General features: G+C 44.1%; 1 protein-coding gene across 4 annotated transcripts in view; it reads right to left on the reverse strand.

Annotated features, from left to right (window-relative positions):
• LOC111872105 overlaps nucleotides 1-24,896 on the reverse strand; it is a 214,133-nt gene that overhangs the window by 37,556 nt on the left and 151,681 nt on the right. For all 4 annotated transcript variants that reach the window (XR_004513870.1, XM_023865672.2, XM_033754533.1 and 1 more), the window contains one exon: nucleotides 7,703-7,879. Coding sequence is in view for 3 of the 4 variants with exons in the window: in XM_023865672.2 (XP_023721440.1) it covers nucleotides 7,703-7,775 (73 nt within the window). In the remaining variant the exon portion in view is untranslated. The remainder of the gene's footprint in view (nucleotides 1-7,702; nucleotides 7,880-24,896) is intronic.

A 24,896-nucleotide genomic window follows, 5' to 3' on the forward strand; every position in this document is an offset into this window, starting at 1 on the left:
AACGTCCTGACAACATTTTCCTTTCCCCCAAGCATGTATAAATAAATTCTGTTTAAAATTTAAAAAGTCTGTTATATTGTATTCATAACACAATAATATTCAGCCTAAGAAAAATTAATTCGCCACTGAGAGAGGGTATATCGTGTCTCTTTCCAAGACTAGGAAGTAAGTCGACTGGAAAAACGGTTCAGAAACGCAGAGTGAAATCATGTCAAGTCGGTTCCTTATCCCTATAACAGGTTAAAAAATGAAGTCCATGAACGAAATAATTATAGCGCGTTCCTTCATCTCGGAAACCATAAGATTTACTAAGAAGTTTACTGATTGCAAAATATGTACCTCATTTTTCTCTACAATTTGTGTTGATAACATACTCGCTCCGATAAATATTTGCTGATTTGTGCTCCAAACGCAATGGGAAACACGTGCAGGTTTTCATGTAGTGTCTGTTATTGTTGTGAGATTTTAAACAAAACTGGAATTTAATAACACATTTTAGAAAAACTCCCCAATATCACATTTTATGATAACGTCTCTTGAGCCTACAAGCTGTCAGGTGTGATTAGACGCAGAATGTGGAGTGGCTATTAAATTAGCATGGCAGCTTAAAGCAGGAACAGTGGAAAAGTTGGTGGCCACCGCTAGACAATGGCGAGGTAAACACTTTCGCAGCAACCCGCTGAGGCTATATATAGCGAGGACTAACGGGAAAAGTTTGTGATTCACAGAGTCGGCGGCTAGTGGTAGTGGCTTATAAGTGAGCAGTGGCAGTTCGTGGTTGACCGCAGCCGCTATCTAGCAACGACTAGTGACAACAGGAGAGCAAACAAGACTTTTTGGTCCTGTAGCTGCAGTGATCTACAGGGTGTGTAAATTACTGAGACCCCTATAATCACTTGTAGTTGCGAGTTATGAGCGTTCAATAAATTCAATTATCAATCCAAACCCCATGTCTAAGCACCAATGTGTGACGATAACCGTTTCAGTGGTTCTTGAGTGTGCATACTGTCACGTGTCAGTGTGAATTAGCTGTTGAATTTACTGGATGATTATGGCTCGGAACTACAAATAATTGCAACATCCTCACTAATCTACACTCTACAAGCAGCTACAGCTGCAAATGACTGCTATTTCTTTTCTACTCGTTACTTGGTTAAAAAAAATAAAGCTGTCCTTGTGCTTGACAAATTCAGCACCATGCCGTGAAGACGTATGGGGGAACGGAGGTATAGCTAAACCATTCCTGACCTCGGCACGAGATGCAAGTGAATGGTCATCTTCACGCCCCGGCCGCTTTTCCCCGGGGAAATCGCCTGGGTATCCACTTGACAGGAACCCAGGTGGGCCCCAGAGACGGTCTGGGCGCTATCAAGAAGAGAAATATTGTATCCATTCCGAGAATCGAACCCCGCATTCGTTGCTTGATAGTGGCTTCTAACAGTGGAGACTGCTTTTACTGCTTATGTGCTCAACGGCTCCTATCCTCGCCGGCTAGCGAATGCCTGCTAACCGACTGCGACTGCCGACTTGCTGTCCTTAGCAGAGCAGTAAATTTCTGATGATCTTTGCCAGCACAGTCATTCTTGGTTTTGGGCCCCGTCGGGACCCCATGTCCAAAATTTGTTCTTTCCAAGGTCACTTATGTCTTTTTAATTGGCCCCTTCTTCTTGTTGAACCGTAATTCAGTATGAGTTTCCCCGAGCTCACAAGCATCCAGAGAGGAGCAATTATACACTATCGATATCATATGCATCTGCCACATAACTGTAATAATGTACAAGATGATTTACGGAGGACCTCTGTCAATACAGGCTTGTGTAATCGGTTATGCGTTAGCTTATTCTGCCACTCTGAAACGGCAATCACTTGAACAGTCGTAGGCTTGGCCGCCACCAAGTTTAAGCCACTTTATACCTCTTGTGCGTGGCTTTTCTTTGTCAAATTGCATGTAAATTTGCATTTATATGACGTTGGATACCTTGTACCTGTTCCCTGTATAATTTACTTATGTAATTGTACACGTAATGAATCTTGAAAGGCAGCTGCAAATCGCGGACCTGTGTTCCCTTGGGCAGGTTGCCACTGTCGCGGGGGTCTCTGATCTTCTGTAGACGCTGCAGTTCCCAGATAACAGAGGAAGGAAATAGTATTGAGCTAATTAGGGTTCTATGAATAATAATAATAATTTTAATATTAGCGCTTGAGCGCTTAAACACAGATAACAGCTTTTAACAAATTTATCCGCCTTTGTGCAAAATTTAAAGAAGGGGGAGGCTTCTCTCAACGAGGAAACTTTCAGCTGTGATCCGATTGCAGTGTCCCGGAAGAATTTCCTGCTCAAGACACATTTTTAGTTCTCTCTGGAGACTGAATAAGTTGGACTCCGAATTCCGACTGGCGTATCTTTGCCCAGACCGTCATCTTTCCTTTCGCTGCGCTTCCTTCGATGCTCGGCTCCGCATTTTCCGTTTGCATGGCCCTCATTGGCACGAAGAAGTTACTCGTTGCTATCGGACGTGTTTGTTTGATAAACCGGAAGTGTACTCTTCTTCGCGGTGCAGTTCACATGTTCAGAACTGCTGTCCCACTCTCTCGCTGCTCGCCTGAAGACTGTTTCAGTTCCCTCTTTTTCGCTGCACACACGTGTAGTCCGCCTCGCCATCCTGATACGTGTACTTGCAGAGGAAGCACTTCTCTCTTTCGGCCATGTCCGCCAGTTTTCTTTTTTTTCCCATTGGCTCCATTGTCATTCATCCTGGACGAGTTCTGAACTAACTGCTCTGTTTTAACTACAGCCGTTCGAACTAAGTCTAATTTTTTTTTAGTACGCGTGGTCCGCAATTATGTTTCGTATCATGTTTCGTACGCGGCAGCGTAGTGGTTAAGGTACTATGCTACAAGCCAGAAGGTCGCGGGTTCAAGTCCCGATGGGGTCATTGGATTTTTTTTTCAATTGACCTAAGCCTCTAACAAAAATGAGTACCAGGAATTAATTAAATAATTTTCCTGGGGACTGAAGCGCGGCCGGCGCGTAAGGCTGACAAACTTACCGCCATCTTTGAGCCGATTTTCAAGGTAATGTGGGACCCTTAACGTCTCACAACCCTATGGACCATCACGGCCTGTTACAGGGATAGCTTTACTTTACTTATCATTTGCCAAACGCAATTAGTACTACCCGCCACCGTCTTTCACGCAGAGCCACCTTCACATGCGCACAAACACGCGCACATTGGCTTAACTTACTGAATGCTTATTAGGGGTACCTATATATAGTTATAAATAGGTCAGAGATGGATATAAAACGTGAAACATGTGATATCCGAAGCTGGGAGAGACATTTATCTCTCAACATATCCTCCACCAACTCTAATACATTTGTCCCATCACTTTACCAGTGCGTCGAAACCCGCAGCATAGAAATCCTTCCACTGTTGTCTTCCTCACTTCCGCACCTCCGTTTCAACCCCTTCGTCATCACCGAAACGCTTGAGACCAATTCTGAACCGCTTTATGCGACAACACTTTCCACCATAAAACGGAATAATTTCTTTATGAATGTCATTTGCATTGAGTCCTTTTGCCCATAAAAAACGAACAAAATAATGCTGCTCCTTATTAGTACAGTCATCAAGCACGGTCACCATTTTGACTACTGAAACTTACCTCTCAACTTGCGCATGTGCCTGCTACCTGCTACATATAAAATCTATTACGTCCATTACAGCTGTTTCACTTCCATTTGTTACCTATTTACTGACTCTTCCTCGTAGAACTTCCACTAATTTACCCACTCTACAAATATTTTGCCTACAACATACTCTGTCTCCTCACTATACGTTGTTTTGTGACGGTTCCTGACAACATGGATTCCTCTGATTCCATGCTTCTCAACTGTTTCCGAGCCTTGCCTAGCAATGACCGGCTATTCTGGCTCCATTGTTCCGGCTTCCAGGCGTCGTGTCACAGTATGAACACAGAGACACACATGGCGAAGTTAATGGCACATTGTTAAACTTTTCGTTATAAACACGCCTAAAAATCCTTTCTCTTAAATCACAGTTGTCTCACCCATATTTCTGCTGCCAGTTCTAGTGTGGCCTATACTTCTGTCATGGTGGCTAATCCCGTTTATTACCTGAACTAAAGAATTATACACCGTAAGCATTGGCCCAAAGCGAGGGTTTTGTTTCTGGAGAATGATGCATTAAGTAAATCCACACTGGACAGGATGAACGCATAATCGCGGCTGCAACAGAGCTACCGTTAACGCCTAGATACGAACACTTCACACACACAGCCTACGATACTGCTTCAAGCTATGAAAAGCAACAGAGTTTGCATGTTAGATCGCTAGCCTGTACATATTTCGAGCGCAGTAAGACTTGCGTGTCTTGATAACTCCTTGAGCCATACTTTGCAGGGCTGATGTATTGTTACGGTGATCTCTCAGGATGAGTCATCATCAAACAGTGAAGTAGATCGCTAATTCATCATGGGAAGTTCTTCTATGGCGCAACAGCCCGATGTCGGGCCTTGGCCTCCCTTATCAAGCCCCTCCATTCCTCTCTATCCTGCGCCGCTCTCTTCCAGTTCCTTACGCCCATTAACTTCTTTGCATCTTCTTCCACCGCATCAATCCATCTAGTTCTTGGTTTCCCAGCACGTCTCCTACCACCTATTGTATTGTATAAAATTTTCTTTGGGATATGCTCCTTGGCCATTCTCTGCACATGCCCAGCCCATTGCAATCTTTTAAGCTTTATCGTCACCGAGATCTCTGGCTCCTTATATAATTTGTATAACTCTTTATTATATCTTATTCTCCATATCCCATTCTCCTTTATTGGTCCATAAATTCGTCTTAGGATTTTCCTCTCGAAAGAATTGATGACTGATTCTTCTTTCTTGTTTAGCGTCCAACCCTCACATCCATAATAAAGCACCGGTTTTATCATTGTTTTATATATTTTATTGAGGGTTTTCACATTCCATGTACCTAGAGAGTAGTCCATATTCTTTGCCAAAAGTCGTCTTCCATTCTGTTGAGGTTTCCGAGGCTTGATTCCAGGTTTCGAGACATTTATACTTTTTTACGGTGAGAGGTCGTCAGCCTCTCGCCCAACCCACAACCTGGAGGGCTAGGTATCTCTTTTAGTCTGGGCCATCACCTTCGACCTGTCCGGCATGGGTGACCCTACCAGTAGCTATGCTACCGCCGGCATAGCTCTCAGGGTCATCTGACCACGCAAGCCCCTCCACTACGTCAAAGTAGAGACACCATCGGATCATGGGAAGTTACTAGATCCTATTTTCAACACACAATAGGACCCGAAATCGTCATACTGGATCACGCCGTAAGGTTAACCTTTCAACGTACGAGGTATCCTCAAAGAGGTTTCGGACAGTCAGGAGGAGGTAAAACCTTATCTCGACATTACAATGACTGAACGTAATATTTCAGGTTCGTGGTGGGGGGCGCTTTCAGAAAACAGTTGTTAGCATTTGCTTTTGCGGGTATAAACAAAACCGCGTTTGAAAATAGTTCACTTTAAATGTTTATACTCGTCTCCTTGCATAATCTCCAGACATACAAATACCATACGAATTGAATAAAATTTAATAACGTAAATAATTCAAATCCCAAGGACCATTTCAGAGAAGAATCTTAACGAGTTTAACTCCAGGGCGCGTAATATCAGCAAAGGTATTTTTTAGAATGTCTTTTCCCGCTCATGGTCAAAGCCGGGTCTTCTTGTATATAAATACCGTTTTGTCATAAATGGTCTAATTGTATGGCCTTAGGCTCGAGTCTTGGAACAATATGGGGGACTGAATACGGACACAATTCCAGTAAATAAAGTATCATATATTTAGCTATAATTATAGAAAATAATCAGTCAAGAATTTCATCACAATTGGACGATTAAAAGTAAAATTATCCCTGTAACAGGTCGTGGAGGCCCATAGGGTTGTGAGATGTTGAGGTTCCCACATTTTGTAGACAATCGGCTCATATATAGCGGCAAGGCTGTCAGCCTTACGCGTCGGCCGCCCTTTACGCAAGAATATTCCAAGAATATTCCTGGTATTAATTTTTGTTAGAGGCTGGGTCGACCCCAGGGCCATAGTGAGGCTGGAAGGATTAGGTCAATTGAAAAAAATCCAATGACCTCATCGGGCCCTGAACCCGCGAACTTCCGGCTTGTAGCATAGTGCCCCAACCAACTAGGCTACCGAGGCCGCGCCGTGGCTCAAGCGGTTAGTCGCTGGCTTCCCACCTCGGCGGCCGGGGTGCGATCCCGGGTCTGGTCAAGTGGGATTTGTGGTGGACAAAGTGGTGCTTGGGCAGGTTTTCTCCGAGTACTTCGGTTTCCCCTGCCAATCTTCATTCACCAATTGCTCCACAATCACCCTCACCTATCATCTGCGGCTGGTACAATAGGCCAGAAGTGGCCGCAGTACAAGGGACTTAGTCCCACCCCACTAGCAATAAAAAAAACTGGGCTACCGCGTGCCCCCCCCCAATTGGACGATTAACGGTTTTATATTCTATTAACCTTTTCATGACTTCGGCGGTAATTTATTACGACACAATTGGCATGACTGTTGTGAAAACAATTTGTTTCGCCGGCTAGACAAGACTTTAAACTGAGCCAAAGGATCGTTTCAAATCTTCTATCACTTCTTTGTTACTAATACAACACGCTCCTTTCACAAAATGACAAAGTCTCATTGAAGTTAATAGCAAGCCAGCACACACAAATCCCGCCACGCCAATGTATCATTCGGGCTCTAAAAATCCTCAGGTTTACGTAAACTGATTCATTCCATATGAAAGCCGCTCTCCAGTCTCGTCTCTACCGCTTAGGTTAAAGACGTTTTCACGGCTACTGCTGCACATGCGTGCTTCTGCGCACTATCGTTCAAGAAAAAAAAAACCTTAAAATAATGTTCCTTATCTTTTCACAGATCCTGTGATTGCGGTTATAGCCCTTCAACTTCCTAATTAGGAAACGTCATACAAATACCCAGACGCCTCATCTTGAGAGACCGAGGATGTGGTACACAGTTTCACCTTATTTCCACCAGAGGGATTCAAGAAAGTCAGTCCATATGTGACGGCCATTTTCTTAAAAAGAAGAGAAAAGATAAACACAGCGTGGAAAGCCCACATAGACATTCTTTACTCTAATATAAAGTCCTATGTGAAGGTTAGGTTACAGGTACATGACATGAGCTGAGTCAGAAAATAGACTAGGCCTATTATCTGTTTACATTTCCACTTGCTTCACCCTCTTAGATTAACATTTTGCACGATACGATTACAATGATCTATACGTATATGGGTCTCAAACCCTTCGATGGACCTTGGCCGCTTTTCAGTTTCTTAATCCTATACACAGACGGTAGGACCTCTTTGACGGGGGATAGCCCCGTCGCAAGGCCGCTACTACATAAGACAACACATACAATAAACAAACACAGACATCCATGCCTCGAGTTCGATTCGAACTCACGACCCCCAGTGTCCGAACGGGCAAAGACAAATTCATGCCTTAAGCCGCGAGGTCACTGTGATCGGTAATTACAAAGATCAATCCTGGAATAATTAACATTTTTGAATACGATATCTTAAGCACATCAATCTCTCGTTCGGTTTATGTTTCTTTTCACTACGTTCCTAGTTTCACACATGTACCTTCATTTTGTATTGTTGAGGCTGGAGCTGGAGATGTGATGGAATGTTGCTGCATTGTTGCCATATCTTGCATAGTTGCTTGTAGACGTGGTTAACCGAGGTTTTAACAAGTGGACGGAAATATTGCTATGTCAGTTATGGACCTCGTGGCTATAAAGTCATCCTCATCCTATGTACCTGAAACAAACGCATTACGTCAGAACATATTCTTGGTGTAGAATTCGCCCGGCAACATGTCCGTATAGACTTGTCAGTCAGTGTGACGAGTGCTCCGGAGATGGCAGCACTGGTCAAATATCCGACCATTTAATGCCGCAATATCAGCTATAAGAAACATTAAATGCAGTGAGCGTGAGAATCGGTTGTGCAGTAATCCAAAGTCAAGACCTTTGAGACCCACGACCAGATTTCTTTCAACTGAACTCTTGCGGTAATAATCCTTTGTAACTTCCTCTCTGACGAGAAGATGGGTTTGTCTCTTATGAATACACTTAACCTTTCGTCAAGTGTATATTTCGCACATATAACATATTATTGAATTTTTTTCCTCCTGCACTACACACAAGTCCTCTGTCAGTACAGGCTTAACAGAGCAGATCATGCCTATCTTACGTATGTATGTATGTATGTATTTATGTATGTTTGTATGTATTGTATGTATGTATGTATTATGGGAGGGGGTGGGTTTCCCCATACACTTAGACCAGTTATTGGTCCATTGTGCGTCCCCCTGTTAATTTCTACTGTCGCCATACCCTACCGGTAACGGTGCGTGCCATCAGCCCCCGTAGAGCCAACGAGGTCGGCCCCCGGTACCTTGATGCTTCCCCCATCCACCAGAGGCATTGGACACTACTTGGGCGGGGAAGGACCTGTAATTTAGCTCAGAGGTCTCCTAAAGACATGAAGTTCTTTTACGTGCCGTAAATCTACCACACGGGACACACGGCTTAAAGTCCCTCCTGGAGGACTTGTTCCCTGAATTTTTCCGCCCTTAAAAATTCCATGACCTCCGCCGGGTTTGAACCCGCGTACCCTGAGTCATGAGGTGGGAACGTTACCCCTAGACTGCGGAGGCCGCTTATCTTACGTATCTTATGCTACAACGGCAGCTTAGTCACTTGAACGGTCGTAAGCTTGGCCACCGCCAAGTTTAAGTCTCTTATATTTTCTATGTATGGCTTCACTTTGCCCTATATAGCGAATATGTTTATTCTAATGATTGTATGATTCTTGCCTGTGGCCTGCACAATTTTGTTATACACGTATACTCATATACATACGGAAGGTTGAAAGCTGTATACACACGGGCGGACTGGTGTGCACGTTTGAAAGTTTCCGATGGTGCGGAGAACTTTGTTCTGCATGCGGTACAACTTTAAGAGGTATAGGTGTCTGCCGCTAATTCCCAGGGAGAAAAGCATCATTTATTGCTGGTATGATCAGTGCCTTAAGGAGAGTCAGTTTAATGTTGGCGCTTAAACGCTCACTTTTGAATAGGAAGTAATCTGTTAATATACCTCTTGTACTAATCGCCCACTCTCCTTTTATACGACACATACCGCACAGAAAACGGAGCGCTAACAATTCTTACATTGTTGCGCGTGTGTACTGAGCCGCAAACTAACAACGGGGGAAATGCCGGAGACGGTATTTTCTCTCCGGTCCGACCCAAAATTATGTAGAGAACAAATAAAATATGGGGAAAAAAAAAAAAGCAAAAATATGGTCATGGGTGCCTATGGGACCTGAAACAAAGAATTACTATGCTTGCGATGGCCAGCAGCAATTTAACCGACCGACCAGAGATAGTTAAAGAGTCCTAGAGCCATCAGATAGTAAAAGAGTCCCACGGACTCGGAACCAAGATTCACTGTGCTAGCGAGGGCCAGCAGCAACTAACAGATTGTCAGGGGGTCTGAAGGTCTGTCTATGTATGTGTGTGTGTGTGTGTGTGCGTGCGTGCGCGCGCGCGAGACAGAGACAGAGAGAGAGAGAGAAATAAAGAAAGAAAGGATCAGTCAATGAGTGAGTGCCCGAGTCACCCCCAGTAGAGGGGGAGTAACCAGGAGTAGTCAGACCCCCTCCTCTCGTTGAAGAGGAGGCCCCGTTTCAAAACACGTAGAAGTTGTTTACATTCCCTACAGAACGGACAATACTTTGTAAGATGAGGCACCGACTAAATAATTAACATTAATATTACTATATCCATATCACAAGCCTCCAAAACAGTTTGTTATATATACACAAAATATAGAATACTCCAATTTGTCCGTGGGAACACAACAAAATCACAAAAACCAAAGACTGACTCGATGATGTAAAGCATTTTAATCTCGTTTTATACTACAACTTTCGTTCTATATAGTCTAATTTATTGTACTTTTACGCCAACTATTTTAATATAATTAATATTATTGTATCCAATTTTACTAGAACTGCAGTTCAGTGGTGTATATATGAGTATATTAGCCATGTATTTGCCTGATGATGGCTTTTAACAGCCGAAACATGTAGCAGAGCCAAACTTCGCACTGACCTTAATATAGTTGTGTTGTGACGGTTGTAATAAAGAAACTGTACACGTAGAAATCTTGGAAAGAACAAAAATGTGGCCATGGGTCTCGACGGGGGCAGAAACCAAGATTTACTCTGCTGGCATAGGCCAGAGGTAAATTTAACAGACCGACCGATCGAAGAGGCCCAATTTCGAAACACGTACATGTACGAGTATAGGAGAGAATACAAATCTTGGTCACAGACCTCGAGAAGATCGAAGCAAGGAATGACTGTGCTGGCGAAGGCCAGAAGTAATTTAACCGATCGATAAAGCCAACATAATCGCAGACTGCTTAGAAAACCAGTTCAGAACGCATGACTTGTGCGACTGTGACCATAGATCACAGATGGAGGCTCAAATCGAAACCCTGCTGGCTACTGCCGATGAAGGCACCCCTGTTAATTTCCGACCCTGTGACATCTGAAAAGAAATACAATCCTTGAAATTAGGAAAGCCATGTGGTTTTTCTGGCATTCCAAATGAATGTCTCCAGCATTGTCCAAGAAGGCTCCTTGTGTGTTTAACACGTTTATGCAATCGCTGCCTTCGACTTTGGTCACTTCTCGGCACCTTGGAAGGAGACAAAAATCATACATCTGCCGAAACCCGGCAAAAGATCCAAAATTTACGTCCAATCAGCCTCCTTTCCACTATGGGCAAACTATTTGAGAAGTTGATTTTAAGAAAAAGCTAAAAGCACACCGAGGAAAGAAACTTATTACATGCAAGTCGGTTTTACTTCGAACAGTACAACACTTAAACGTATGAGGCTGGCGGATCTCTTCACCCTGCATTTCGACAAAAATATGTCGACGGCTGCTGTTTGCGTGGATATCGAGAAAGCCTCTGACACAACACGATTTTAGCCCCCTATATTAATTGTCAGCTTTAGAATTTTCGACAAGTCTCATTAAACTGACTGCTTTTCTCACTGACAGAAAATGTGAAATCTTGGTAGAAGGAAAATTTTCTACGCCAAGAAAAATAGCGGCAGGAGTCCCTCGAGGTTCCGTCCTTGCTGCAATAGTCGAATCTTTAAGGGCGGAAAAATTCAGGGAACAAGTCCTCCGGGAGGGACTTTAAGCCGTGGGTCCCGTGTCGTAGCTTTACGGCACATAAAAGAACCTCATATCTCCAAAGGAGGCCACTGAGCCAAATTAACGGACGTTTCCCGCCCAACAGCAGTCACTAATACCTCCGGTAGATGGGGGAAGCATTATAGATACTTCTCAGCCAGTAGAGCCGGTCTCGCTGGCTGGGCGGGACTGATGGTAAGCACCAGTACCGGTAGGATATAGAGACTGGTAGAAATCATAGAGGGAAGCACAATGGACCAATACAGGTCTCAGTGCATGGGGAAACCCACCCTCTCCAATAACTAACTAAGTAGTAACCATATGTACCAGTCTTTTTAAGAGTGAAAAACTGTACATTCAGCCCACAAAGTGTATTTATGTGTTTCATATGACTCCCAAAATAAACAGAGATTATTTTTCTAAAGATAATTAAAGGATTAATCTTATGGTAGTGATGAAGTGTTTTCTGTGAGGTACAAACTCAATAACTGAACATCATTTAGACAAACTTCAGCCTTTGGAGGTTATGTTATGCAACTATCAGGAATGTTATTACACACGAAATATCTCCTAAGTTACGTCACCATGAAACAGTGAGGTTAGATTCCACCTTCAACATAGGATATGAACCAAAATCGCCACACCGGACATCTTGCTGAACACAGAGAATCATTCTTCCGTAAGGTTACCTACGCAGAGTATAGGGTACCCTCAAAGATAATTTAGACAAACAATATTAAAACTGAAGGCGCACTCCAGTTTGGAGTTCCATGGCTTCCGCAATTTCTTACACTTCACGTTCATTCTTGTGTATACATATTTACTGCGTTTGACAGCGCCACACATTAATGTCCGAATAAACCAATCAACAGCAGAGATACTGTAGTGCAGAGAACCACATTTTCTTGTATTATACGTCCTGATAATAACTGTCTTTGGCCGGCGAGGCGCTGTTGTTCTGTTGCAACGCGCTTGGTGACGAATGCAACAGGAAATGCAGAGAGGCAGGCCTGTACGGTAAGACAGTGGTTTCGCTGCTCTTCGTAGCACTTTTTACAGAACAGTTCGCCTTTATACCACGGGCAATCGTGTCTGCGCACGTGCAGTTGGCTAACAGTATTCCTCTCGCAAATAAATGAATAGATTAAAGTACTAGTTTCGATAAATACGATAAGTTCAATTCACGTTTAATCTAAATTAGGAGTTATGACGAACAGGTAACTCGAATTATTCCGAAAATCTGTAGTGAAATTATTGATTCTCAGAACAAAATTTAATTTAAACTAGTTATGTGTTGTGAGAAATTCGTAAAGCTTATAGCGGACAGACACGAAACATGATGTTTACAGGTACTCTAAGCTTGACTGATCAATCCATAACTTTTAATCTATCTATCAGGTATGTTTTAACTTAAATTTCTTCTCCAAATTGGCCATAGCCGCTTCTTCCCATACCCTCCGCGATATTTCATGTCATGTTACATAAAACGAGAAACAGTTTCAATAAGAGAACAGAAAATTGTGACGGGCCACGACCGCTCTCTGATTCACGTTGTATCCACCTCGGCATGGGGAGAAATATACCGTACAGCATGCAGAAGGGCAAGTTGATTTTCATGGAACTGACGTGGACATGTGAATTCGAAATTTCATTTTCCCGTGCGCAGTTTGTAACATGAACTTCAAGCAATATGGTAATGAGAAGACTGGACTGAGAGGACGTGGTTACGTTAAGGCATTCACTAACACATGTCTGGTTATGTTTATTCTGAGGTAGAAAGACTTGCACTCTGAAGGCGTGAAGTACAGCAGGCGGTGTACACGATGTAACTGAAAGGTGCAGACAAAATTTCGAGCACGAGTTCCGCATACCAAAACAAGAAAAAGTGTCCGGAAACATTTAAATTGTGACTTTTAGCTGAAAGAACGCATTCACGACAAGTTCGCAAAATGTGCTCAGTGGGGTTCAGTGCACCCCTCGGCACGTCTCATCATGGACCGGCGCATGCGTGCAAAGATGCAGGGTAGGCATCCACAGTGCATCTTCGTTCCCGACAGGAGTTGCAAACACAGTTCCCACAGATAAAATCGAAAGGATTCAAATGTGGGGTGTGGAGACCATGCAGTGAGTCCTCCTCTACCTAACGGTCAGGATACGTGTTACTGAGAACATCTCGCACAGCACGAGCACCATCACGCGTGTACCACATTCGTGCTCTGTCTGCCACTGGTACATCTTCCGGTAGCAGTGGCTGGCTTAAGTCGATGTGGCGAAACATGCGGGCCTACCAATCGCCTACAATTCCCGCCCATACAGTAATGCTGAATTGGTCACGACAACATTCCTTCAGCTATAACTCACAAATTGTTTCTGAACTCGTGGTGATATGGACGTTTTTCCTGTTTTGGCGTGTGGAATTCGTGCCCAAAATTTGCCCGCACCTTTCAAACATACCCTGAATAGTTGGCCACAGTGCTTCAAAATGTTGAAGACCTGAGACCATGCACATGTTCCTGAATCGTCTGGCTCATGATTGAGTTCACTGTCGGGCTTTTCTTAACACTTTCTGAAGTCTGAAAATTCTGTAGATACGTTACTGGGTAACGACCTTGAAACAAACACCAAAACACCCACTGCCAGGCAACAGATTCATAATAAGCGATTATGCGCAGCGGTTACTGAGCAACGCCTTCGCAAACAAACATGTTCCACGGAAACGACTGGAGGGAAACAATAAACGGTGTTTTCTACGTGGTCCGTTTCGAGAAGTTATACGGAGGACAACTGGAGCAAGAGGAGAGAGTTGTAGGGAACTCTGTGAAGAGAATACCTAGTCAGTGCAGTTGAGAGCCGGCGAGCAACGAAGCGAGCGTCGAAGCTAAATAATCTCCATTGTTAGGAGTCATTACCAGGAAACGACTGGTAAAGACAGAGCAGACTGTCAAGACATAGCGCGCTGTATTGATCTGTAAAGTGTGGGAATCAGCGAAGGCGTTATAATGAAGTGTAGTCACGAGTCATGTGTTAAAGTGTCAATAAACCCAATCCAAACCCCGTCTATAGTCACTCCTTTTCGTGACAATATAAAAAAGAATTCAGTTAATTCGTAACCGAAAAGACATTACGTACCCATCACACAGACTGGTCAGTTTGTGTTGTTCTTTGTACTGATAATCGTAAGAAACAAGTACACCGTGTGGGCAGAACGTACAGTTTCTGAACGCTAAAGCTGGTGGTACGTACGGTAACCGCTCTGTTTAAAGTTATTTTGTAATGTTTAAATGAACATGTCCAATACACACCGGAAGACACTCGTACAACTCATCAATTCCGTTCCCTCACAACATTCCTCTGAGGAGGGGAAGAGCAACACAGATCTAGAAGCCTTGGGATGAGAGATAACACAAGATATCAGCATCTCTGCCCATCAACTAGCGTAATGAAATGACACGCCTCTTAGTGTACTTTTTAAAATATTGTGACGTATAAATGCCTTGCTAGACAATGGCTCGATAAACATGTTCCCTCGGAGGAAGATTCTTGGTAAATAGCCCGTTGCTGGGTAATGCATAACAATACGCGATGATCTACTGCTAAGCAAGGGCGCGGTAAACACGCATTCTTGATAACACGTGACAAGTGTTTTCTGTGGGGTCGGTGCCGAAGAATTATAAGAGGTTCCAGAAATATCTGAGAGTTCAGTTGAGAGTACAAGGACGAGAATGGAGCATGTTCCATTGATTTGTAAAGTGCGTCGATCAGCGAAGGCGCTGTAATTTATTGTGATTAAAAGAGACTGCACACAAAGGTGTTTAGAAATCCAGTCATCCAATCCAGAACTCATTATCATTAATCACGGAACCCTGAATACGTGCCAATAAGCTGACGCACCTCAAAACTCACTCACTGATAGAGACCGAGACAAAATCTGAGGTCCTCACACCGGTGGTTCTGAAGAGTTCTATCTTCTGGGCTATACCGCCGTACAGTCCGCTGAAACAGAGGCTCTGCTTGCCGCCTGGTTCACGCAGGTTTCTTGCTTGATCTATTATTCGGCCTTGAAGATGGATATGACATGTTTCTCGGAAACGTCAGTAGACTTCTAACGGACTATATGACGTTATATCCCACAAGACAGAACTCTTCAACGTTTGACGAAGGAGAGACTCGTCAGAGAGAGGCACCACAGGATACTATTTTCGCTTCCTTGAGACAAAAGTCTAGTCGTGGCTGCAAAGATGGGTTCGAAACCAAGACGGACGGTCTGACAGGCGTTAATTGTGACGTGATAAGGCTTCTTGCTTCAATTGTACAAATGCAACTGTCAATACATAAACTAAAACAGTTTGTTTTCCTCTGGCTACAAGTTCGTCGCCGTTAACAGTGTGGTGAGATTTTACAACGTATACTTTTGCTTACCGTCACATATGGCGAGTTCTCAACGAAAAGTTGCAAAAATGCCTTTAATTGGTTTTGCCATGTCTCGCTGGGTGCAGGTAACTTCTTGAGAACAGTTAAACTGAATTTCATGGAATTCAATAGTGGGTATTCGCACTAAAATGTCAACACATTTCCAAATCTGTTTAAAATCAGACACGAAATAAGTGGAATTTTATGCAGATCTACGCGAATTACTGTTTGTATCTCGAGTGTATTTACTGGAGTGAGAAGTGCTTCCAACAAACGTTGTATAGAAAACTGGAACACACATTCTATGTCCTATACACAAACAAACTCCGTGGTTTCAGTCCGCAAGAGAACTATACCGACCGAGCGACCGATGCTTGTCGGAGAAGTTAGTGCCAACTTTAGCGGATATAGGATGTCACGTTGTCAGCGCAACAGATCCCCATGGCCGTTAATTTTGGATTTCTAGACCGAAGCCGCTATTTCCTTGAAATACCTCCTCAGTTACCCTCACGAGGCTGAGCGGACCTCGTTCCAGACCCACTAATTCTCATAAAATCTGGTATCGCCGGGAATCGAACCCGGACCCCGGGATCTGTAGCCAGAAACTCTAACCACTAGACCACTCTTTCCGTAAGTCTTGCTACTCTTTTCGGCGTCGTGAAACCAACGCGAGGAAACAGTCCAGGACGGTTCCATTCCTTCAAATCGAACAGTAAACAAAGCTGGACTTCGTGTTCTTGTCTCCTTCGTATACGTCTCGTGACACAAACACTGGAACGTCAAGTTCAGACACAGTTTCACAGAATCACTGCAAACACAACACACGCATCTTCTTACCTCAAAATTCGCAGGCCGACTGTATGACTTATGAGGAACATCCCACAGCAGACCAGCACTGGAATGGTATCTCTCAGAGTTGCTATAGCAACGACACTCCATTATCAAAAGCACATCTAACCATCCGCAAGCCCCCCTTCCCTTCACGCCAAGTCACCGCCCAGGAGATTCATCATACATGTATAACCGACTATATCACGCGGCATACCCAGGTGGCCGTTCACTCCTGTTCGGTTCGAATCAGCCTGGTTGAGATCTTTAGTCATCGTCGACCGTCGAGACGCTGTGTATCACCTCACACGACGCCAAATAACGCGGCGTAAGTTCTAGAACTCTAACGACGCTAACGTACTGTCACGTGTTTATGGCTCCGTGATTAATGAGAACGGGTTCCGGATTGGATTTATTAACGTCTTCTTTTACAATCTCTTATTCACAACGAATTTCAACAGCTCACAATAAATGAGTGCCCAAGACTCGCTCCATTCTCGTGTCCTCTCTCGCTCTCTCCCCCCCTCATCAGTCAGTCACACATTCTCATTCTCTCTCTCTCTCTCTGATCTGAGTCAGAGTCAGAGTCGCAGTCAGATCCTCTTTCTCTCACTTTTTGATACGAGTCAGTCACATTCTCACTCTCTCCCTTTTTGATCTGAGCCAGAGTCAGTCACAATATCACTCTCTCTCTCTCTCTTTTTGATACGAGTCAGAGTCAGAGTCACATTTTCACTCTCTCTCTCTCTCTTTGATATGAGTTAGAATCACATTCTCATTCTCTCTCTCTCCTTGATCTAAGCCAGAGTCAGTCACATTATCACTCTCTCTCTTTTTGATACGAGTCAGAGTCACATCACTCTCTCTCTCTTTGATACGAGTCAGAGTCACATTCTCACTCTCTCTCTCTTTTTGATATGAGTCAGAGTCACATTCTCATTCTCTTTTTGATATCAGTCAGAGACAGAGTCACATTCTCACTCTCTCTCTTTATGATATAAGTCAGAGTCACATCCTCACTCTCTCTCTCTTTTTGATATGAGCCAGAGTCAGAGTCACATTCTCATTCTCTCTCTCTCTTTCTCTGAGCTGAGTCAGAGTCACCTACGGCTGGCGGTTTACCGCCAATCAGTTCGTCTTGGCGACAAGCCCCTTGAGACTCACAACAACTGATTTTATTTCCAAGTGAACACTTGAGGTTATAGTCCTTACGTAATATCCTCTCTCACGACAGGATGGGACTGTTGTTTACAGTTATTGCTGACCCTCGGCAGCACGGTCATTCTCATGTCTGAGTCCCGCGGGATTCATGACCAAATTTTACATTTTCAGATTCGAGACTCCCACAACCTGGAAGGCCAGGTCCCTGTATTTATATCCCCCAGGAAGAGGGTGGCCCCGGTTCCCGTTTCGTCGCCTCCTACCACCTCCGCCGTAGACATGAAAATGTAACCATATCATGGTGAAATGCAACCAACTAATGGCAACACTGCTCGAAACGTTGCTATGAAGTCGGAAGAGGGGAGAACAGGAAATCCCACCCATCGGTTATCCCTCAGGAGAAAGCTATCTTATTTACTTAAGTTCTTTGCTTATATATGTTTTATTTAACGACGCTGCCAATAGCTCAGGCAAGCATCGGATAATAAGCAGACAATGACTTGAGAAAGTCCACGCCATAGCTCAGGCGGTTAGTCGCGGCTTCCAACCGCGGCGGCCCATGTTCGAGCCCAGGTCAGGTCATGTGGGATTTGTGGTGGACAAAGTGGTACTGAGACAGGTTTTCTCCGAATACTTCGGTTTCTTCTGCCAATTCTCATTCCACCGACTTCTCCACATTCACCATCTATCATCGGGGGCTGGTACAACAGGCCAATTAGTGGCCGACGTATCAAGTGGAATCACTCACCCCACCCCAAGAAACTAAAAGACTGAGATGATTTGGGAAGGCTGTGGAAGCGAGCGGTTATGGCTTTGGTTGTAACATTATTCTGTCATGTGGCTGGGAAAACTGAGATCAGTCTCTGGCCTGAAATTTTAACCCAGTATCTCATACGTGGCACGTTCAGATATTTGGGAACAACGATAACAGATCGAAACCTGATTCAGAAGGAAATTAAGAGGCGATTGAACTCGGGTAATGCTTGCTACCATTCAGTCCAGAACCTTTTGTCTTCTCGTCTGTTGTCCAAAAACATAAAAATTAGAATATACAAAACTATAGTTTTGCCTGTGGTTCTGTATGGGAGTGAAACTTGGTCTCTGACATTAAGGGAGGAACATAGACTGAGGGTGTTTGAGAACAGGGTGTTGAGAATATTTGGACCGAAGAGAGATGAAGTCACAGGAAGTTGCAGAAAACTGCATAATGAGGAGCCTCATAACTTGTACTCTTCTCCAAGAATTAGAATGATCAAGTCAAGGAGGATGAGGTTGGCAGGTCATGTAGCACGAATGGGGGAGACGAGGAATGCGTATAGGATATTGGTGGGAAAACCAGAAGGAAATAGACCACAGGGAAGACCAAGGCGTAGGTGGGTGGACAATATTATAGTGGATCTTAGAGAGACAGGATTGGATGGTATGGAGTGATCTGGCTCAGGATAGAGACCAGTGGAGGGCTCTTGTGAACACGGTAATGAACCTTCGGGTTCCATAAAATGCTGGGAAATTCTTGAGTAGCTGCAGAATTAGCGGCTCCTCCAGAAGGGCTCAGCTCCATGAGTAAAAAAGAAATCTCATACGTAGCTACGAAAAGTTAGTGCTTGTATAAAACATCTCTGTGGAAACGTCAACTTGCGGAAGAAGCAGTCCTTTGTCATCAGCACTATTTCCGGTATAGCAACTTTGGCTTGCATCGTGTGCTGAACATAGAATCTTAACAAATATCTGATGATGCACCCCAGGGATGTCACAGACACAGTGCCTAGTAGGTGTTCCTAACACACAGCTTCAACCATGTAGAGTAGAACGCTGATTAACCGAATGACCACAAATGTTTCACCTCTCGTAGAAGTTTCCTAACTTCTTATTCCTGTTGTTCCTGTTTGGAGCTTCGTTTCACTTCAGTTTCTTATTCTAAGAGAGTCGGTAGGCCTCCTTGGACGGGGGATCAGCCCAGTCGCAAGGCTGCTACCTAACACAAACACACAATAAACGCACACCCACACACACACATTAATGCCTTGAGGGGGATTCGAACCCACGATCCCAGCGTTCAAGCGGGAGATGACATTCATACTTTAGACCACGCGGCCACCGTGGTCCGCATTAAAAGTTCTTTAGTTTTTATTATTTAACTGTACAATATATTACAATAGCATTATAATAGTATTTCTTCACGGATAGGAATTTAATGCAATTATCCGAAAAACGTTTGTCACTAATTAATTTTAATAATCGGAGTTCTACTGTATAACATCTTTGTGGGCACATCACACCTTCGGGAGGCAATGTTGTGTTCCGCGGGATACGGCACAAAACATCATGACGAACTCTCAAAAACGCTGTAAGCAAGGCATATCTGAATGCCAAGTTCGGCAAGAGGGCTGCACTGTCCACAAACCCTAAGTGACCCAGTTCTTATGGTTCATCTCAAGATGACATAAGGCCGAGTTTCTGTGCCTACTCCCGTCTTGAAGGACTGGACATGTAGGTCTGAATATACATTGTTTCAGAATGTATTGTCACGTAGGGATCTGTTGTTAGACAAAAGCCCTCGAAACAAACAACGAGACAACAGGGTTACTATGCAATGATCGTGACATGGCCTGTAAAGAGCCTCACAGACGGTCCGTCTTAGCTTCCGTTTTGCCTGCGCAGTTCTAAGACGTCAGGTAAGACGTGGTAGAATTTTCGTCCCTGTACTGTCTTAGGCTTGGCTTGAAGTAAATCTGTCAGCGTGTACAGGCATGTCTGCGAGCAAGTTGGAGCGCGTGTGGGGCCTACAGTTTTAGCGTCAGCTTTAACTAATCAATCCAACTGTGCACTTCGATATGTCGGACTTGAGAATCGTACCCCGAGCATTTTTGTGCGAATTCATTCAGCTGTACCGTAGTGATCCGTGTTTGTGGAAAATAAAAAGTAAAGAGTACTCCGATAAAAACAAAACACTATGAAGTTGTTTTCGGAAAGAGCTCAAGAAAGTCAAGGATTCTCAGAAGTCTGGCAATGGAACAGAAGGTAAATATGCGCCAAGTTTGTGGTACTACGATGATCTTTCTTTTTAACGGATGAAGAACTTCCCAGACAGAGTGCCAACAATTTGGATTGCGTTGCACTATCATTCGTTCTGATATGTGGCGCTACCAAATGAAGAAGGTGTAAATAAGCCATACTGTCCACCCTTAAACAACTGTACCAATCACCAGGCTCTAGAGTTAAATCTTTCAGTAAATTTATATGCGAGAGGTTATTTCGTTTAAGTAACCAAGCCTTTGCCCATTTTCACCAAGTCCTCTTCTTTTTAGTTTCTGATCTCAAAGCTAACGCTAGAGCGGTGTAAATTAAAATTTCCTCCAACATGTTTCTCCGTGCGCGATCCGCCAAAACTGAGCCCAAAACTGAGAACAAAACGGAATGTCTGTGCCCTCTTCAGCGTTCCGTCTTAGAACTGCGCAGGCAAAACGGACGCTAAGACCGTCTATGGGTCCCTTTATATTAGACCCGTTTCTGGCAACGGCTCGCTAAACACGTTACCGCAGCAACTGTAACGCGTGCAACGGAGAAATGGGGTGTTGTCTATGCGGTCCGCAGAGAGGAGTTATAAAGAAGATAATGGGGACAACCCGTGTGGAGACGGGATCGGGTACCTCCACCGTAGCCCTGAGGGTCGCAGGAGGCGACAAAAAGGAAGACTCAAATCTAAGACAGTAAAATATAGTCACGAGTACCACGGGACTCAGATCCGAGAATGACTGCGCCGGCGAGGGCCTGCAGCAATTATAAGTGGTAGACCCGTCCTCTCGTCAGAGAGAGCGCCCCACATCAACAAATCCGCACTTGTCTCACAGTAATAAGAATCTCATCGTAAGCCCCAGATGGGTGCCTTATTCCAAGACAGACTGGCCGACTGGGCGTGGGTCGTAACATAAGACTTGACTCGACTCAACCAGTTCAGTTGAGTTCTGCATGTGAAGTTGTGAAGATAGAACCGGAGAGTGGAGAGCTAAAGAACCTCCACTGTGAGAAACCGTTGCCAGGAAACGGCTCGTTAAGACACAGCAGGCTGGAAAAGGCTTAGCGAGTACTGTAGTAATCTGTGAACTGTGGAGGTTAGCGGTGGCGCTGAAATTACTTGTAGTTCCGAGTGATGTGTATAAGTAGTCAATAAATCAATTCACCAAACCATAGATCATCTATAGTCAAACACCCCTAAATCGTGACAATACGTAATATTAAAAAAAAAGAAAGTTCCTGCCTCACAGAAAACTCGCCGCGTCTTCATTACAAAGACCAATCGGATAGTTCAGTTCACAGAAATAAACATTGTTTATCCTAAGAATCATGCGAAACACATAAAGAAACTAGCAATGAAAGGGAGGGTACATATACAAGCTAACAAGAAGTATTGGGAAGAACTAATCGTGTACTTTCCTTTGATACGACACGGACCGCACAGAGAACGATGCCACCATCAATTCTTCACTGCTGTGGGAACATGCTTGCCGAGTCGTCTTGCAAACACAAGGGGATACACAGACACTCCTTTAATACGACACGGACTGCATAGAAAACGTGTTTGCCAAGCCGTTGTCTAGCAGCCATAAGGGGGATAAACAGCTGACACAGATTGCTAGGAGGGATTTAAGAGGCACACCACTGAGATGGGTTCACTGCCACGATATACATATCAACTTATATAAGGATTGGTTCAGGCATTCAAAATATGATGGGGGGGTACACAGACAGCATGGCGATTGCATAAGCCTACTTTTATTTCTTCTTTTCTTTCAAATTAAGGAAAGTGGGCTAATAAGTGTGTAAAATGCAGCGTTATCTTAACGTTAAATCATGGGGTAAGTTTAATTACCATTTACTTTAAAAGTTCCTTTCCCCTCCTGTTGAACTGGATACCTCAGTAAAGTGCGTCATATAACTCTGATTGCGATCCCTCGCGACACTCCCCGCGAAGATGGAAGCAGAAACACGGATCTGCTACAGACGGCGGGGTAACACGTGATGACAATTGAATCGATACTGGGGATGACAATGATCATCCTTGGCCGTTTTTCAGTTTCCTGTTCTTTTACACGGTCGGTATGATTCCTTGGACGGGGGATCAGCCTGCCGCAAAGCTTCTATCTACACACAGAACACAAACACAGAATAAATGCACAGAATACAGACATTCATGCCTCGAGTGGGATTCGCACACACAATCCCAGCGCTCGAGCGAAGACATTTCATGCCTTAGACCGCGCGGCGACTGTGAGCGGCATCGAAACAGGGTAGAATAATGAATTCACTATCCGCTGTAGAACCAACCAATTGTGACAGAACCATACTATGCAATACAACTGACATCACACTTTGTGACAGAAACTGCATTTGTTTGCTAATTAATCTTTCTATATCATCTACAAAAATTTACTGAAGTATGTAGCTGAAAGCCGGTCACGGTAGCCGAGTGGTCTAAGGCATGTACTGTCTTCGCTCGCTTGGAAACCGGAATCGTGGGTTCGAATCCCACTCAGGGCATGGATGTTTAGTTTGTGTGTGTGCGTTTTTCTGTGTTTGTGTACAGGTAGAGGCCTTGAGACGAGCTGATCAGGCGCCCAAGGATTCCTACCGAATGTGTAAGATCAAGAAAAACCGAAGTGAACGGAGTTCATGGAGGTAGGCCTAGGCCCACTGGGGGTGTAGTGCCAAGGAAAAAAAAAATGTAGCTGAAAAATGTACCGAAATACAAAGATATACATGTATTCTTTGATTTATGCGATAGTTATATTCCAAGAAAAGTAGCAGAGGGTGAAATAGCATAAAAATAATATAATTTTCCTTTCTGCTCCCTCGCCCCGCACTCCTCCAAAAACTCGCAAACAAATCTCCCCGCCGCTCGCGGTTAGTCATCGAGCAGTTCGCATTAAAGCGAGCGCTGTTAGTTGAAATCGATCAGTATTGGTTGATCGAACTAAAATGAAATCCCATTCGTTCCGTCTCGCATAGGGCGACACGCACAGGCAATGTGACTTCCAAGCTGCGGCCAGAAGGCTATCCACATAAGTGCAACAGCATCAGAAGGCAACCACAGACTCCGGCCTCCTGCAGAAGCGCTCCTTTCCGCGGAGATACTGACGTAGCATTTGTTACATGACGAGTCTTAGGGGCAGGGTTTGACCTTGGTTAATGGACAGAAACACTTGTAAAACGGTATAAATAATAATAATAATAATAATAATGAGAGCCGGGAGAGCGCAGTCGGTATAGCGACTGGCTTTGGGCTGGACGAGCGAGGGGCCTGAGTTCGAGTCCCGATATGGTGAAGCATCTTTTCTCCTCCACGTCGTCCAGACCGGCTCTGGGGCCCACCCAATCTCAAATCCAATGGGTACCAAGGACTCTTTCCCCGGAGTTAAAGCGACAGGGGCGTGAAGCTGACCACTCACCTCCACTTCCCATACACTTTCATGGCCCAGTACTTAATTTGTTAAGCACAGGAACGAACTTACCTTTCTTTGCCTTTATAGCATGATTATATGATAAAACTATTGTTTAACTTTGGGAAGTAAAGTAGGTTTTCCAAAATATGTCCCAACCAGTAAGAAAACACAATTCAGATGATTGGTATGTCGCCAGATCACCAAAGTATGTAAAAGTGTCCTCTCAACGAAACCGATGATTCATATCTGTGACGAGGAAGCTGCTAAGAGCTCTAATAGCCGAGACAAAGTCCATCGTTTCAGTGGAACAGAGGTGTGATATGGACCACACAAAGAGATAAGTTATCTTCACGTATGTCTGTCTGTCTCTCTGCGTCGTGACGACCGAAGGCCATACAATTATCATACGCGCACGATTATTAACAGTGCCTGAACACTCTGAAACACGAAATTCAGCTGAACAATATTTAAACTTAACGTCCTACGCACATTTCCATTAGGCTACTAAACCACCCGGTTAATGCCGTTCAGGGAAAGGAGCTCAGTTTATTGTGAGAATAACTGTTCAACTGGGTGGTACATGTCACTACGACTGTGCCTTACAGGGTTAAGAACAATCTAATTTAATTGGTTCGAATAATATTAAATTAAGATTAAACCAATCGGCCTAAATCATTCATTCATTCATTCATCTGTAATCTGTCAAGACGACAGATCCA

This window comes from Cryptotermes secundus, unplaced genomic scaffold (genome assembly GCF_002891405.2).
Source record: "Cryptotermes secundus unplaced genomic scaffold, Csec_1.0 scaffold417, whole genome shotgun sequence".
In the NCBI taxonomy this organism is placed as follows: Eukaryota; Metazoa; Arthropoda; class Insecta; order Blattodea; family Kalotermitidae; genus Cryptotermes; species Cryptotermes secundus.